This window comes from Sphaerodactylus townsendi, linkage group LG01, assembly GCF_021028975.2.
Source record: "Sphaerodactylus townsendi isolate TG3544 linkage group LG01, MPM_Stown_v2.3, whole genome shotgun sequence".
NCBI lineage: Eukaryota > Metazoa > Chordata > Lepidosauria > Squamata > Sphaerodactylidae > Sphaerodactylus > Sphaerodactylus townsendi.
The window spans coordinates 60,360,654-60,377,620 of NC_059425.1; the positions used below are offsets into that span (position 1 = coordinate 60,360,654).

The 16,967-nt window shown below is 43.9% G+C and overlaps 1 protein-coding gene and 1 long non-coding RNA gene across 2 annotated transcripts in view; both read left to right on the forward strand.

Moving 5' to 3' along the window:
- The window catches only part of TGFB2 (transforming growth factor beta 2), a 124,524-nt gene that overhangs the window by 86,115 nt on the left and 21,442 nt on the right, over positions 1–16,967 (forward strand). The window contains exon 2 of the mRNA XM_048495980.1: positions 150–319. Coding sequence (XP_048351937.1) covers positions 150–319 — 170 coding nt within the window. The remainder of the gene's footprint in view (positions 1–149; positions 320–16,967) is intronic.
- LOC125432552 lies at positions 1,221–15,688 on the forward strand. The gene is made up of 3 exons (XR_007244494.1): positions 1,221–1,231; positions 14,095–14,104; positions 15,469–15,688. It is a non-coding gene; the product is annotated as an uncharacterized LOC125432552 (long non-coding RNA).

Sequence of the window (16,967 nt, forward strand, 5' to 3'; positions counted from 1 at the left end):
TTGTTAATGATACCCAAATTGGATGCTCTAAGCTGCATCATCCTTCAGACATTTCCGTCACTGTTCCTTGAGGATCTCTTGTGTTGCAGTCGAATGAAAGAGAAATAAGCATATTTACAATTTTAAACCGTTATTCTGTCTTCTTGCAGACAAGATTCCACAAAAATCACCTCAACCCAGCGCCTATTTTAAACGAGTGAGATTTGACATTTCGGCAATGGAAAAAAATGCTTCCAACCTTGTGAAAGCAGAGTTTAGAGTCTTTCGCTTGCAGAATCCAAAGGCTCGAGTATCAGAACAGCGGATAGAATTATATCAGGTAAAGTGGTGATGATTGCTGTACTTTACTATATTATCCCTTTGTGACAGCTATTTTGCTAGCAATGTCTCACCAGGTTCAGTGAGCATAACTTGCAAATCAATGTGCAGTGCATTGTTGTTGAAAAACGCTTGTAGAGTATAAAGTCATACCAGTTTGTATTAAGTTGGCTGAAGCTGTAGTTATGTTCAGGCGTTGTTAGAGACCCTATTCCCTAGCAGAGACCTTAACAAAATTAAAATTCCCAGGGAACTTACACTGGGAGTTTAATTTAAAATGTGACTAAAGTGTCCTGTGGCTAAAATGTCCTAAAATCATTCCATGTCATGCTTCGTTTCTTTCTGTGGTCTCTGAAGATGCCAGCCATAGATGCAGGCAAAATGTTACGGACAAAAACTACCAGATTTCGACCACACAGCCTGGAAAACCCACAACAGCCAGGTGATTCCAGCTGGGACAGCTGTTAACAATACATTGTCCTAAGCATTTAGGAGAGTTCATAATAGGAGTTTGTAAAATGGCATATAATGCAGAGAAAATGGATAGAAAGGTGTCTATTTTCCTATATTATAATGCAGAGAAAATGGACACCAGTTGATGGGAAGCAGCTTTTCAGGATTTATGAAACTATATGAAACTTTTTCATACAATTCATAATTTACTTGTAGAATGCACATCCACAGGATGTATTAGCTACTGTATTGAATCTCTTTAGAAGAGAGTAAGCAAATTAATGGAGGATAGGTCTATCACAGTGGTGGCGAACCTAGGCACTCAGAGCCCTTTCTGTGGGCACGCGCAAACAGAGTTGCCCACACACATACACATCTAGTGTGGCCTGGGCCGCTGGGCTCGATTATTAGCATTAAACCTAATTTTGGGGAAGCAGTGTAGGTAACCCTGTTAAGTGCTGTTAAACCCCAGTGATTTTCATGTGAAGAACTAAGGTGCGATCCTTTACCTGGGAGTAAGCTCGGTTGCTGGCAATGGGGCTTGCTTCTGAGTAAACCCTCCTAGGGTCATGATTCACCAGTTGGAAGAGTTACATGGTTGCTTCAAAGCAAGGCCACTGACTGCCCCCAAGCTTACTCCCGAGTAATGCACGCCTTGGAGCCAACCGTTTTTTCTAAACGAAAACCTCAGTATTCAGGTTAAATTGCTGTGTTGGCACTTTGCAATAAATATGTGGGTTTTGGGTTGCAATTTGGGCACTCGGTCTCGAAAAGGTTCACCATCACTGGTCTGTCAAAACCATTAGTCCGTTACTCCAGCCTCTTGTCATGGAGGAAAAACACTTTGAATAGCAATACTTGGAGGGGGGTGGGGGGGAAGGCAGGACTAACAGTAGGTGAGAGGGGCTTTGTCCTCAGCTGTGGGACTTCTAGGGCATTTTTTGATCACTGTGTGAAATGGAATGCTGTTCCAGCTGTACCAGTATGTTTGTCCAGCAGAGACTTTCTTATCTTCTTAAGTGTCTGCTTTGAAAGTGTCTGCTTTCTTCATTTCTTTAGGAAAGGCTCCATTGTACAGCAAAACCCTTCCCTATTTTCCCCCAATTTTTCCCCCTGGTTGCTTGTTGGGCATCCTGTTGAAAATAAGGGGAATGATTGCTAATGCTAACTCTGGGTGTTTTTCATTAGACATCTCTAAAAGTGTCTTGAGTTGTTCATTCACTTCCCAAGGCAGGGAACTTTTAAGTCCTGGAACGCTCTGAAACCATAATCATCCCATAATCAGTCCCATAATCATGCCTGGGAAGTTGTCAAGCATCATGCCGATTTTTCCAGATGGGAAAGTTGGATTTGGCCGAATCTTTCCTCATGTCTTCAATAAACATTCAAGGCCCATTTGACCTTCCCAAAAATGCTTTCTCAGAGCAGGGCTTTTTATCAGGATGCATGAGTATGTTTGTGTATACATGCACACAGACACACAAATATATACTTCAGAATCTTTCCTGAGATCTGCTTTTTGGGTGTTGAGGTTTACAGTAGGATAAGGGGAAAGATCATATGTAAAAGAAATAAAAAGAAAACTTAGTGGGATGATTTTATGAGAGATGATAGGCCTGAGCAAGCATTTGCTGTAGGTGAAGTACAAACATTTGTCAAGGGTGCTTGAGCTTAGTACAGAAGTGTCTTCATTCTGTGCTGGGATGTTGGTAATGGCAGATTTAATTAACAAATTGGCAGCTGCTGCTCTTGGGAACAAATACGTTATTCAGCACACCTCTGCCGACCCTTCTTGTGGCAGATCTGCATTGGCTCAGCAAAGATCTTTGCTTCCACATGACAAGCCCAGCACTCAGCAGATTGCCAGGGTGGCTCAATGTCTGCAGTCACAGCCAAAGTAGCTACCCAGGGGTTACTTGCCATTTGGGTTCAGCTTGAGTGATGAGGTACTTGAATGAGTAAAAGGAAAACTTCCCCATAATGTGGATTCAGGTTAGAGTTAAATGGCTGCTAATAGGTAGTCTAGGACAAATAAATGATGTGGAATTTTAAGTGACAATAGTGGAATAGCAATAGCATTAAGTAGCAATAGTGGAATTTTAAGTGACAATTGTTCTTTTGCTCTTTACTGTTAAGGTAACTCAGCCAGTAACTTACAGAATCATATTGTCCGTTCATCCTTCCAAGAAGGTTTGTATACTTCAAAACAGAAGAGATAAATTTGGCAGGAAACCCAGGAGTCAAGTGGCACTAACAAAATTTATTCCAGCATAAAACCACTTTATCAGGGGTACTGTTTGGCAGGTAGTAGTTCTGCCATGTGCCTAGAAAACTAGGTGTCGGGGGAAGGATTTTAATTTAGCCCTCTATCTGGCATTCTAGTCTCCTGTCCTGCATTTTTTAATGAAGGGTATACTCATGGGAACTCATGGCAGTTTGAAGCGATCAGCCCAGAACTAAGCCATGTTTTCATTGGACACCATCCTTCTCTTGCCTACTTTGATCAGAATCAGAATCCTACATGTTACAGCAGTCAAGGAAAAGGACAGTGGCTTACTTGTAGCATTGTGGCCAGGAGGAGCATAAATTGCCCTGGCAGAAGGAGAGCAAATTACACTGAATATACATAAGGCTGAGGGCCACCAGTGTATTGGTTCATATTGCCAAATATTAGTGGACAACCAAGGCTGTGCCTGCCCAACCTATTCACATATTCACCTAAAGGGCAGAAACTTATCAAATCAAAAAGGAAGCTTATTTGCCTGTGATGGCACTGTAAATTGCCATTAACTGTTATTCATGAATTTTATTAGTATTGCATACTGCATATTAATGATATAATACTTTATGTTCCACATCTATGTTCCACATATGTCAATATACTGTGTTCTCTATTGTTAGCCTTTGCAGAGGGCATTACAAGAAGAGGGTCTCCAAAGTCTTAGAACTTTGCCATGGTGTCCTGCTCTGTGCCCCTAACCAGGGCACAATGAAGGGGCGAATACGTGTCAGATACTTCATGAATACATTACTCTTCTGCCACCCTATGTGGTGCCATTACTGTTTTCCGCCTAAAGCGTAAAAATGTCTGGGACTACCTGTGGTGACTTTTTGGGAAGCTTAGGTGGATTCCACATAACATATGTATAATGGGTTGCAGTCGTTATAAAAGAACCTGTTTTCCTTTTCCATTTCACATGTGTGCCCTTAATCCATTAGGCAGGGATTGGAACCCATGGAAACAATCCAGGTTGCTTTTGCACCTTCGCACGGAGATGCGTCTCATTTTTATTTCCTGCAACACATGCATAGCTTCACAAGCATACTGAAATGAACCCCCACAGCCCCACAGCCCATCAATTGTCCTAAAATCTGATCAGCTGCACCTGTGTAACTGCACATGTGCAACACACAAAAGAAAAAGAGACTCCCCGCAACAGCTGGGCAATAATGACCATGTTGCTGTAGATCGGTTGTACTTGGGGAGAAAAGGTGCTTGGAGGACTTTGTACACTGTCAGGCACTCAGAGAATCTGCCCACAACTCACTGGGCGACCTGCACAGAATGTCAGGCAGATGGGTTCTCCCTGACAGTGGATGGCACAGAATCTAACCCAGGGGTAGGGAACCTGCGGCTCTCCAGATGTTCAGGAACTACAATTCCCATCAGCCTCTGTCAGCATGGCCAATTGGCCATTCTGGTAGGGGCTGATGGGAATTGTAGTTCCTGAACATCTGGAGACCCGCAGGTTCCCTACCCCTGATCTAACCTAAGTGAACAGGTGGAAGGGAGGGAAATAAAGTGTCTCCTGCCTGTTGTGTTCACGTGCCTCCAGCCCAGAATTGTGCAAAAGGATTGTTAGTTTAGTGATTTTTGGAAATCCCAGGTTGAGGGGAATAAAATGGGCTAAACCCATTTTGGGAACGGGACCTGTGCAAAGTCGTTCCTCCCACGGTTTATATAGCATCCTACACTTGCTACATTTGGCCTGTGCGGAATCCACCTTAGATAGAATGTGAAGATGACAAAGAGTTCCCCAAAGGCATATATGACCAATGACAGAAAACTTATGTACCTGATTTACCACTTCCACTTTCCATCTGGGCTGAAGAAACAAACCTCCATGGATGGAAAATAATTTGAAAAATAAGTTTTGTTAATGAGTCCTTACAAACTAAAATCATCTGTATGGTCTCCACTGCATTATGAGATACTCCAAATTATGAGGTACGTAGGTCTGGCTAGAACTAGACAGAGGCCCAGACCTTAAATTAAAATGTGAAATTCACTTCCAGAGGATGTAGTGATCACCTGAAACATATTCTTTGAAAGGTTAGACAATTCATGGAGAATAGATCCATCAGTGGCCAATAGCTATGATGAGGGAACTTACATAGTCAAAAGAAGCAAACCTCTGAATACCTGTGCTAGGTAACAACATTAGGAAAAGGCCTCAGCCCTTATGCCCTGCTGTTGGCCACTGTGTGAGACAGAATTCTGGGCTAGATGGATGACTAATGTGATCCAGAAGGGTTCTTATATCATTGTGTTACAAGTCACATACCCATACATACATCCTGCTGAAACAGCTGCCAATTCGGTGGAGCAGAAGTGGGAAATTTGTAGTGTGTCAGCTAGTGTAGTTTTTGTATCACTAACATAGGGTGGGGATAGAAGACTGAGATTCAGGCCTCTGGATTTTGTTGGCGGCAATGTCAGCCTTAGGATCTCAAGTTCTGTCTGTCAGCAGGCAGGATTCATATTTCTTTGGAACTAAGAAATGTACCTATCAACTAGAAAACTTTTGTGTGAGCCTTTTTTTTCTGTTTCCCCATTGAGCTTTCTCCATCTGGCCATTAAAGGGAATCAGTATAAAAGTCCCTTCCTCCTCCCCTGCATACAATCAAACAAATACTTTAGGTAATATCAGAAGGATAAAAGTATTTTAAAAGGAGGAAGAGAAATAAAGTGATTAAATAAACAAGCTCAAGCATCCACCCTTGTCTCTTGCTGTGTTTTGAAAGATTGATGCCAAAATGCAGGGTTTATTGGAATTTGATCAGATAAAAAATTGTGAGAATGTCTTTGAACCTGTCTATGCAGCGGCCCTTTTGTGGACATTCTCACATCTTTATTTTATTAAGGTGCTTCTGTATTTGGAAATCAGTCTTTGCCCCACTTTTATTATGTGAATCAACATACCAAAAAGAAATAGGCACTGTGGCAAACTAGGGCATGTAGGGGGGAATGAAGCAGTTCAAAAATCCTATCCATTGTTTGGAATGTTGTAGTGATATTGTTTTTGTGGTAGTTTATTAGCTACAGACTATAAAACAATAATGTGTTCAAATAACTTCCTATGGAAATGGTGCCATGTTTTGGTAACACATCATAAAGCATCATGAAGAATGGAGCTGAAATTCTGGGTTTTATTACTACTGTTATCTGAGGCTTTAGAATACTTTGGTACCCGATAGTTTGCTGGAAGGGAGGAATGTACTATATGATATGGGAAAGGAGAAAAATGCTGAGCTGCAGAGAGCGCCCAGCAGCAGATCCCCAGGGGGAAATTGTGTTACATGGAAGGAGTCATGGAGGCAAAAGATTTAAAGCATATTTCTGCTTTCATTGGTGTGGTTTTGGATCACTTATACGATCCACCACATTTTATTGTTCCAATCTTCAGTGTACACTGACAGCTGCAATAAGACAGAACTTGCTCAGGAAGTAGGTTTTGAGAATGGTCTTATTTCATATTCACAGCTCTCCATTGTTGACATACTGATTTTCTGCCAGTCTTTCTCTCACATTTTCATCCCATCCTTCCTCAGAGGAGCTCAGGCAGAAAATATGTCTCTCTCCTCATTTTTATCCTCACAATAAACCTATAAAGCAAGCTTGACTGAGAGAAAATTATCAGTCTTAGGTCACGCAGTAAGCTGGGTACTTGCAGTGAAATACACATTAGTCCTATATTCTAACCATTATTCTGGTTCTCCAAGTTAAAAAAAAACCAAGCAGGAACTAAATCTTGTCTCACCAAAAGATAGAAGTTCAGCTGTGATCAAATACCCTTCTTCTTCCTGTGGAATTCTCAACTGTGGGTATGGCTCTTCAGGAGCAGACCTACAAACAGAGCATTCCACAGGGGTCTTGGGTCACAACTGAGCTTCTATTTTTCAGTTGAGAAGAGGTATAGAGCCTCCTTGAAACTGATTAAGAACACAGTCCCACACAAGTTTTCCTTAAAGCACACACATCAGGACACATGGGAGATCAGCATGAAAGTAGCATGGGAAGAATTCCTTAACAAACAGATAGCATTTTCTCCACTTTGACAGTGGAGAGCTGGTGATTAAGGCTATAGTGTGTCAATAAGGCAAAGAAACGCCGTGTTTCTTCTCTTTGTTGGCATATTGTGACTTTTTGTTCTGTGTACCCTATTGATTGATGGGTGATTAAGGCTAAGCAGATTCCCTTTTGCATAACTGCACCTTCTTGTACATATGCTACAGAATTTGGAAACACGTAGATTGCCCTCGCTTTACAGAAGTTTACTGTGAAAAAGCATTGGCTTCTCATGCTTCACCTCAGCTCACCCCAAGTTGATCTCAGGCATCAAGAGAAAGGGTTGGAATCAAGCACATGCATTGCTCCAAATAGCTATGTTCCATAAGCCACTGTCTCCTTCCTGGGAGTTGCATAAATAATTGGAATATATTTCTGCATAATTGTTTAATTCTTCATGTATAAATATCAAGAAGGAGGTGAAGAGGCATATACTGAATGTGACTCTGAGTTGCTATGAAAGCACACCCAATACATTCCTTCAGGGTTTTGTTGATTTTGGTCAGCTCTCTGAGAAAACTGTTTCTGCCATTTGCTAAAGAAGATGGCAGTGCAAAGTACAGATTTGTGAGTACTCGGGGACATCTCACCACCTTCCCGGAGAGGTTTAGCAGTAGCTGTTTTAAAATCATATTTTGTTTCAAACTGTATTTCTTTACCTAAACAAACACAAGATTAAATGTTTCGTTCATGCCATATTCTAAAAAAGGTAGACAAGCCCTGTATGAATATTGAAGATGGATTTGGGGGAGCAAGACAAAGATGAGAGATAATTAATGCATTTGTGCAGTAAGTTGTGAAAAAAAATATTTGTCCACCAGAGACAAAGAAAATGGCAAGTCCTATTATATGTATGGATATGCAAAACAAATGAGACTGTTGTTAGGATAAAATATAGAGAAACATAATGGTTTCCAATTGGCAAAGGTGTCAGGCAGCGATGTATTTTATCTCCCTATCTGTTCAAGCTGAATGCAAAACAATGAAAGCTGGATTAGATTTAGATGAAGGTGGAGGATCATTAACAATTTAAGATATGCAGATGACACCACTATTGACAGAAAATAGCAGAGATTTGAAACAACTTCTGAAGGTTAAACCATAAAGTGCCAAAGTAGGATTACCGCTGTGTAAAGAAGACAAAAGTAATTCCCGAGGCATTGCACAACTTGAAGGTGAACAATGAAGAAATTGAAATTGTTCAAGATTTATTGTTCCTTGGCTCCACTAACAATCAAAAATGAGACTGCAACCAACAGATCTGAAGGATATTGAGACAGGGAAGGGCAGCTGTGAAGGAACTGGATGACCAATATCAAGTTAATTCATGCTCCATTATTTTGTATGAGTGTGAAAGTCAGACAATATCAACAGGACGAAAGTAGATTAATTTGAAATGTGGTGATGGAGGAGAGTTTTATGGCACAATGGATTGCCAAAAAGACAAGTAAGTGGTTCTAGATCATATCAAGCCTCAACTCTCACTAGAAGCTAAAATGACTAAATAATTTGTTAACATTAGGAGAAATTCAGAGTTACTGAAAAAGACAATAATGCTAGGAAAAGTTGAAAGCAACAGAAAAAGAGGAAGACCCAAAATGGATTGACTCAATTAAGGAAGCCACAGACTACAGTTTGCAAAGTTATTAATGAGTGGATATCTTGGAAGTCTTTAATTCATGGGGTCGCCATAAGTCAGAGGTGACAGCATTTAACACACACAAACACTGCCTTTTTAAATATTGTAGCTATGTGATCTTTGTTGATGACCTTTGTTTAGCAGTCAGATTGTGGGGGACAGTAGGCTTGGAGATTTGTGTGCACTGAATCCCAGATTTGGCCTGAATCTGGGTGCATTTGGGCATATTCAGGCCAAAATCAGCCTGAATATGTCCTGCCCAAATATGAATGAATCCAAATTCAAGGCATTTGGGCTTTTGGGGGTATTTTTGGTGTTTTTTAATGTTTTCTGCAGGGGGCATTTGTAGAGCTAGCAGCACCAAAATTTCAGGGTAACATTTGAAGACGGTCCTGATGATGTCACCCAGGTTTGGTGAGGTTTGGTTCAGGGGGTCCAAAGTTATGGACCCCCAAAGTGGGTGCCCCACCCTCCATTGTTTCAATGGGAGATAACAGGAGACGGGTGCTACCATTGCTAAAGTTTGCTTGGGAGGGGCAAATGCTGTGGGCACTCAGTTGAAGGTGGACCTGATGCCCACAGAACAAGTGCCCAGCCAACCAAACTTTAGCAAAGTTGGCTGGTTCCTTTCAGGAGACTCACATCAGCAGCCCTGCAGGAAATTAGATGCCCCTACCCAGAACAACCCACCCCCCAGAGCCCTTCCCCAAATCTCCAGCACAGAGCCAGCTGGACATAACAGCAAGCCCCACTGAAGTCTATGGTGGGAAAAGTGAATTTTTTTTCCACCATACAACTTGCTGAAGAGCCTGGCAGATTCTGTGCTCTGCAGTGACTCCATTGTACCCAATGGGGAATTTCTGTGCAGGCACCAGATTTTCAAGGTGGTTCCAAGAGGCCCTCCTGGTAATAGCATCCAGTCTTTGGCTGTTTCTGCACCAGCAGAAAATAACACCCTAGGAATGGTAAAAACACCATCCTTGAGGCGCTGTTTGTACAGCTGCGCCAACCCTCCAAAAAATGGCAGGAAACCTCCACTTTTGAAACTCGCTCCCTGACTTGCTTTTGGCCCCTCTGGTGTTCCGTTTACTTACCTCTGCTCCCTGCGCAGCTCTGGACAGCTGGAGGGACATGCCCACGCTCCTCTACGACCCTCAGAAGGCATCGTGGGCACGTCCCTCCAGCTGTCTAAAGCTGTGCAGGGGGGAGAGGTAAGGTGAAAAGTACGAAGCCAAGATGGCTCTGCGGTTCACTGCAACTTCGGGGCCGCCCGCAAGAGACCATGTGAGTGGTCCCGATCATCCACCAGCATTAATTATGCCAGTGGAGAGCCGCTTCTGCCACTGTGCAGAAATGGCCTTGATGAACTTTGCTTCTGGGGATGGAGGTGGGTGGGTTGAGAGAATTCTGAGAGAACTCAGCCAGCAAGCTTCATGTGTAGGAGCAGGGAAACAAAATAAGCCTTTGGGAGGTCCATAAAATTGAACCCCCAGAAGCAAAGTTCACCAAGCCTGGATGCTATTACCAGGAGGGCCTCCTGGAGCCACCTTGGAAGTCTGGTGCTTCTATCTTCAAAAATGTGCAGCCTGCACAGAAATTCCCCATTGAGTACAATGGAGCAAAGGCACTGCAGAGCAGAGAATCTTTGGCAATTTCTTGGGGTGCCTGTCAGGAGCACATTTTTAAAGCTAGCAGCACCCACATTTTAGGTTCTCATTTCGAGACTCTTCTGATGATACCACCTGAGTTTGGTGAAGTTTGGGAGTCCAAAGTTATTGCCTGTTAGCTCCCATTGGAAACAATGGGGGATGGGTCACCCCCTTTGGGGGTCCATAACTTTGGACCCCCTGAACCAAATGTCACCAAACATGGTTGGTATCATCAGGAGAGTTTCCGGATGATATCCTGAAATGGTGGTGCTGCTACCTTTAAAAATGTGCCCTCTGCAGGCACAAACATGATAAACACCAGAAAAATACGAAAAAATCAGACGGACCTGAATTTTTTGGGTATACCCGAATATGTTATTTGTCTTATTCAGGCATACAGATAATTTTATGCCTGAATAAATCCAAATCCAAATTTTACCGAATTTCTAGAGTATTGACCAAGCCTAGTGGACAGAAAATTGTATGTTCATTTGAATGCTGTGGCTCATGCCTGAATGAAGAAAGCCAGCAGTTCCAAGAAGCCAGCTCATTAATCCAGCATCTCTACAAACAGAAAAGAGGAATTGCTCTTGTTTTGTGGCTTGGGCTTCTATGGGCTGATGCTTTAATAAACCCCAATGTGCCCACAGCAAGTAATTGCTGAATACTAGATCCTTTTGCAAAGGTTTATTTATTTGGTTTTATTATACCCCGCCCTACACTGAAGTCCCAGGGCGGCTTACATAATGGGGTTTAAAGCCCCCTTAAAACATATTAAATCCTAAAAACATATAACATAAACATTAACAAAAACCCATAAAAACATCCTTTAAAAACAGTCAATAAAACATCATTAAACATCCCCACTCCACCCTCTCCCCACCCTTCAGCTGGCATTGATGCGGGAGACCCTGGGAGTAGCATATTGACGGCCTGGGTAAAGGGGAAGGTTTTAACCAGGCACCAAAATTCATAAAGTCTTGGAGCCTGGTGAATTTCTGCATGGAAGCTGTTCCACAGCTTGGGGCCTATTACAGAAAAAGCCCTCCTGTGAGCCCCCTCCCACCGCACTTCGGCAACAGAAGGGATCACTAGGAGGGCCTCCCCACTTGACCTCAGTGCACTGGCCAGCTCTGGAGGGGTGGCATGCAAGGAAAGGGGAGTGAGTGAGGGGTGGCATGCAAGGGAAGGGGAGGGGAGGGGACCCGGCATCTGGACATGGCCCACCCACCCCAGCAGAGGGAGAGAGCGGGGAGGGAGTGGGAGGGGTGGCATGCAAGGGGAGTGAGGGAGGGAAGGGAGTTAGGGTTGGCATGCAAGGGAGGGGAGGGAGGAGGAGGGACCTGGCATCCTAGCGGAGGGAGGGGGAAGGGAGGAGGGATGGAATGCAAGGGAAGTGAAGGGAGTGAAGGGTGGCATGCAAGGGAGGAGAGGGGAGGGGGCCTGGCATCTGGTCATGACCCACCTACCCTAGTGAAGGGAGGGGAGGGAAAGGTTGTAGCGGAGGGGAGGGGGAGGCACTCCTTTAGATAGGTTTTGCATTATATCTTTGTCCCTCACAATCTGGAAATCTCCTAAACTGAAGTTTTCCTGGGGTGAAATTCTGAGATTGTTGCTGCTTTTTTGTTCATTTGGCAACACCAAAGCCCCATCATGTTTGCTGTAAAGCAAACAAGGTGGAAGTGAGGTTGAGGTATTGGGATGTTTTCCCAGATTCATAGATATTCCATGTAAATTAGTAAGGACTCCTCTATTCTGTATTTTTGTGTTTTATTCAGTTCCTGTCCTTGTAACTCAGGGGTCCCCAAACTACGGCCCGGGGGCCAAATGTGGCCCTCTGAAGGCATTTATCCGGCCCGCCAGGCATGGCGGCGATGACTCCATTCATGTGCAGTGGGGGCTCGAGGGAGAGGAGGAACCGGCCCCAACGGCTGTTGATTGCAGTTACATGATGGCACCCCCAAATCTCCATGAATTTTCTGACCCAGAGTTGGAAACCTTACATGTGGCAACGCCTGCTCCGCCCTTCCAGTCTCTGGAACCAGCAGAGAGGAGTAGCAGCAGAAGAAGACTTGGCCAGGAAGAGCAGAGTGACCTGCTGGTGTTCATTTTGGAGGGCTTTTCTCAAAGCCACAGCTTTTAAAACAGTGTATTTTAACAGGAGTTATCTCTTTTTCTCCTTGTAAGGCTCCTGTGAGCTAAGGCTGCTGAATCTGGAAGGTGGGGCTTAACAGGGGTTAACAGAGTTCATCTCTTGTTCCCTCTCTTGTCCTGAGAGGGGGGGGGGCTTTTGTCCTGAGAGGTGGGGCTTTAGTTCAGTCTCTGGAACCAGCGGCAGAGTGAACCTAACGGCGCGCGCAATTTTAATTTGATTTTTTGTTTTTTGTTTTTTGTTTTAAATTAATAAGGACATATTTGACAGATAGTACATGCAGGTAGCTCCAGGGGGCAGTGACTAAAAGCTTAATATTTAAATATCTAAACAAATCAGGTATGAAGGCAGAAAGCCAGCAGGGGGGGGAAGGGGGGCTTTCCAGCAAGTTTTTGCACTGAGTGTCACATGTATGACTATCTGCCACTAGGACAGAAGTTAAGTGGGTGTGCTCCTCAAGCTGCAATGAGCTCCCTGGCACTCAAGGGAACATGTCGCGTTCTCTTGGAAAGCCAAGGTGGCTTGAGACCTGGAGAAGCTGAAAGAGGCAGAGAGAGTGGTGACAGCCCGCAGGCTTTCAGGGACCTAACAGCTGGGTCCCACTCCCAAGGTGACATCTCTTCAGATGTCATGGGAGGAGGAATGAAAGGTCTTGGGGACAGAGGGTACCAGTCTGAGGTGGGGGAAGATGCCTCCCTTAGATGGGATCCCTTCGCATAACTTCAGTGATCAGCTATCCTCTCTCACTGAGAGGGATACCCCTCGGGGAGGTGGGGGGAGCTCCTTGTAGTGGAGTGATCTCGATCATTAGAAAATGTAGAGAGTTGGGTTTGTGGCAAGGCGTGATGACCGCCGATGGTGACTTGCTCTGCCTGTGGTCTGCGAAGGTTGCTTGGGATGTCAACTTAGCTTCGCCTAGATAGGCTTTTAGACAGTGCTGGGGGTAAGTGGAGTCAGGCCAGTTGTGGTCCGTCCACATTGGCACCATGAATCGACATATGGGAAATGTAGTTTCGGGAGGTTCTGGAAGCTAAATTCTAGGCTGCTAGGAAACAGGCTTGAAGTCCAGGACCTCCAAGGTGGCATTCTCAGAAATGCTACCCGTTCAGCTGGCATGGGGTAAAAGCTAGGCAAGCGGAATCACAGGGTCTCAATGGTGGATGAGAAAGGTGGTGTAAAGGCAGAGAGGTTTCAGATTTGTCAGGGAACTGGGGAACCTTTTGGGACAAAGGCAGGCCTGTACAGAAGCCAGGAATGAGGGCTTCATGCTTAACCAAGAGGAACCAGGCTGCTGGCTCCAACGATTAAAGGTGGCAGAACAGCTTTTAAAGCCTTGAGTCACTGGGGAAAGCCGACAGGAGCTGAGGTGACTTGGGTTGAATACGAGCCATCTATGGGGATGCAGACAGAGAGGAGGTTTTTCTAAATCCAGCCACATGCATGAGGAACATAGCAGTATGTGCATGTGACAAAGGGATAGTGTCTACAAAAGACTTGAGGGTAAAGCACACTGGAAATCCCAGGTTAAGGACAGAGACACAGGAGTATACAGGTGTCCATATGCTAATGAGTAGGAAACATTAGACCTAGAAGTGGGGAGCTAGAGTACAGAGTTTTGAAGGAGGACTTTGATATAGTGGGCATTACAGAGACATGGTGGAATGAGAGGAGAACCAGTAGGATGCTGTTATACCAGGCTACAGGCTCTATAGGAAGGATAGGACAGAGGCGCATTGGGGGTGGAGTTGCCTTTTACATCAAAAGAGAACCATATTATCACACTAAAATAGACAGAAATGCAAGGAAAAGAATGGTTCCCCTGCTAGAATCACTGTGGATATCAATACCAGGTGTGAAGGACAGTTTAATATTAGGAACATATATTATGGAATCCCCTGACCAAAGTGCACAAAGAGGATTCACTGAGATGGAAAAAAAAGAAACTAGAGAATGAAACAAAAACAAAAATGTGGTGGTAGCGGGTGATTTTAACTATCTATATATAAACTGGAAAAAATGCATGTTCAGGTCATAGTAAGGAGGAAACATTCCCTGGATATGCTAAATGACTGTGGCTTAGAGCAGATGGTTGTGGAGACCAACCAGGGGAGAGGTGATCCTAGATCCTAATTCTATGGCAGGACCCAGGCCACAGTGCAGGAGAGTCCAGTGTTGTTGAGCCGATGGGGAACAGAGACCACAATGCTGTCAGGTTAAGTATCTCAGCATGCGAACAGGTGGCAACAACTAAGGTGTAGTTACATTACGCCTTCCAGAAAGGAAATTTCTCCAAGATGATGAGGGGATGAGTGCTTAGGAGGCTGAAAGGGGAAAATCAAAGAGAGTCAAAAGCGGTCCAGGATGCTTGGAGGTTATTTAAAAGCACAGTAATAAAGCTCAGCTGGAATGTGTTCCACAGATTTAGAAAAGAGCAGCACCCAGTCCAAAAGAAAAGCCACCCTGGATTTAACAAGAGAGGTTGAGAAATTATCAGAAAAAAAGAAAATGTCTTTTTAGAAATGGAAGTCAGTTTGGCTGATGAAAGAATATGAGGAGGGAACCTACGTGGTGGCAGAAGAAGAAGCAAGTTAACATAAAGGAGGCAAAAAAAAAAGGATTATGAGGAGCATGGCTGCGAACATCAAGACCAACAACAAAACAGTTCTTCAAGTACATCAAAAGCAGGAGAAAGCCAGCAAAGGGGCCAGTGACCCGTTGGGTGACTCTAAAGGAACAAGATTGTGCTAAAAGATGGCAGGAGATTGCAGAGAAGCTGAATGAATTCTTTTGCATGCATCTTCACACCCAAGGAGGAGGTGAGGAACATTCCTGCACCTGAACCAAGAAGCTTCTTAGGAGGCTGAGAATCAGAGGAACTAAGCGAAGATGGTGAGTGAATAAAGGGAAGAGAAGTTCACTGGCAGCCATTGATAAAACTAAATGTTACCAAATCCCCTGGCCCAGATTGCATTCACTTAAGAGTTCTTAAAGAGCTCAAGCATGAAGGTGCTGATCTTCTCACACTTTTAATATACAGCTTATCCCTGAAATCAGGCTCCATCCCTGAAGACTGGAAGATGGCCAATGTGCACCAATCTTTAAGAAAGGATCCTAGGGGGGACCGAGGAAATTACAGAGCCAGTCAGTTTTGACATCTGTTCCTGAGTAAATTAAAGTAGAATCTAACAATTAAGGATAAAAATATAAAACATGTAGAAAAGAAACCAGAACCTGCTGAGAAGGGATCAGCATGAAACTTTTGCAGAGAGCAAATCCTGTCTTACAAACTTACTAGAGTTCTTTGAGGGATATGAAAACAGGCATGTGGACAGGGGTGAACAGGTGGACATTGTCTACTTAGTTTCAAAGAGGCTTTTGACAAAGTTCCTCACCCAGAGACTGTTGAGAAACTCAGCAATGAAGAAGGAATAAGAGGAAGTCCTCCTATGGGTTAAAAACTGGTTGAGAAACGGAAACAAAAGAGTGAGTGTAAGAAATGGGAAGTTCTCACAATGGGAGAGATGTAGGGAGTGGTGTCCCCAAGGATCCGTTTACAGGACCAGTGCTCTTTAACCTATTCATAAATGACCTGGAAGTAGGGGTGGAGTAGCGTGGTGGCCAAGTTTGCAGATGATACCAGAATTATGTAAGGTGGGTGTGAACCACAAAGGGATTCTGTGAGCTCCAAAGCGGACAGCAATAGAATTAGGTGAGTGGGCTCCAGAAATGTAAAATGCACAGTTCAATGCTTGTAGCAAAATGTAAAGTGATGATGCACATAGGGGCAAAAAATCCAAACTTCACATACTGCAGCTACAGGGGTCAGTGCTACCATCCCATTCTGAACCAGGAAAGGGATTTTAAAGTCTTGGTTGATAGTTCCATGGGAATGTCAACTCCAATGCATAGCAGCTGTAAAAAAAGGCAAACTCTATGCTGGGGATCATTAGGAAAGGAATTGATAATAAAAACTGCAAAGGTGTCGTACCCTTATATGAAAGCAGTGGTGCGACAGCACTTGGAGTACTAATGGTCCAGTTCTGAGAATTAGCCGCATCTCAAAAAAGGATATTGAGGAGATAGAAAAAAAATGCAGAAGAAGGGCAAACAAGGATGATTGAGGACTGGAGCACCTTCCCATGAGGAGAGGCTGCTGGCGTTTGGGACCTCTTTAGTTTGGAGAGGCTGAGGGGATATGATTGAAGTCTACAAGAGTATGCATGGGGTAGAAAATGTTGACAGAGAGACATTTTCTCTCTTTCTCACAATACTAGAACCAGGGGCATTCATTGAAAATGCTGGAAAGAATTAGGATGAATAAAGGAAACACTTCTTCACATAGCGTGTGATTGGTGTTTGGAATATGCTGCCACAGGAGGTGTTGATGGCCACTAACCTGGATGGCTT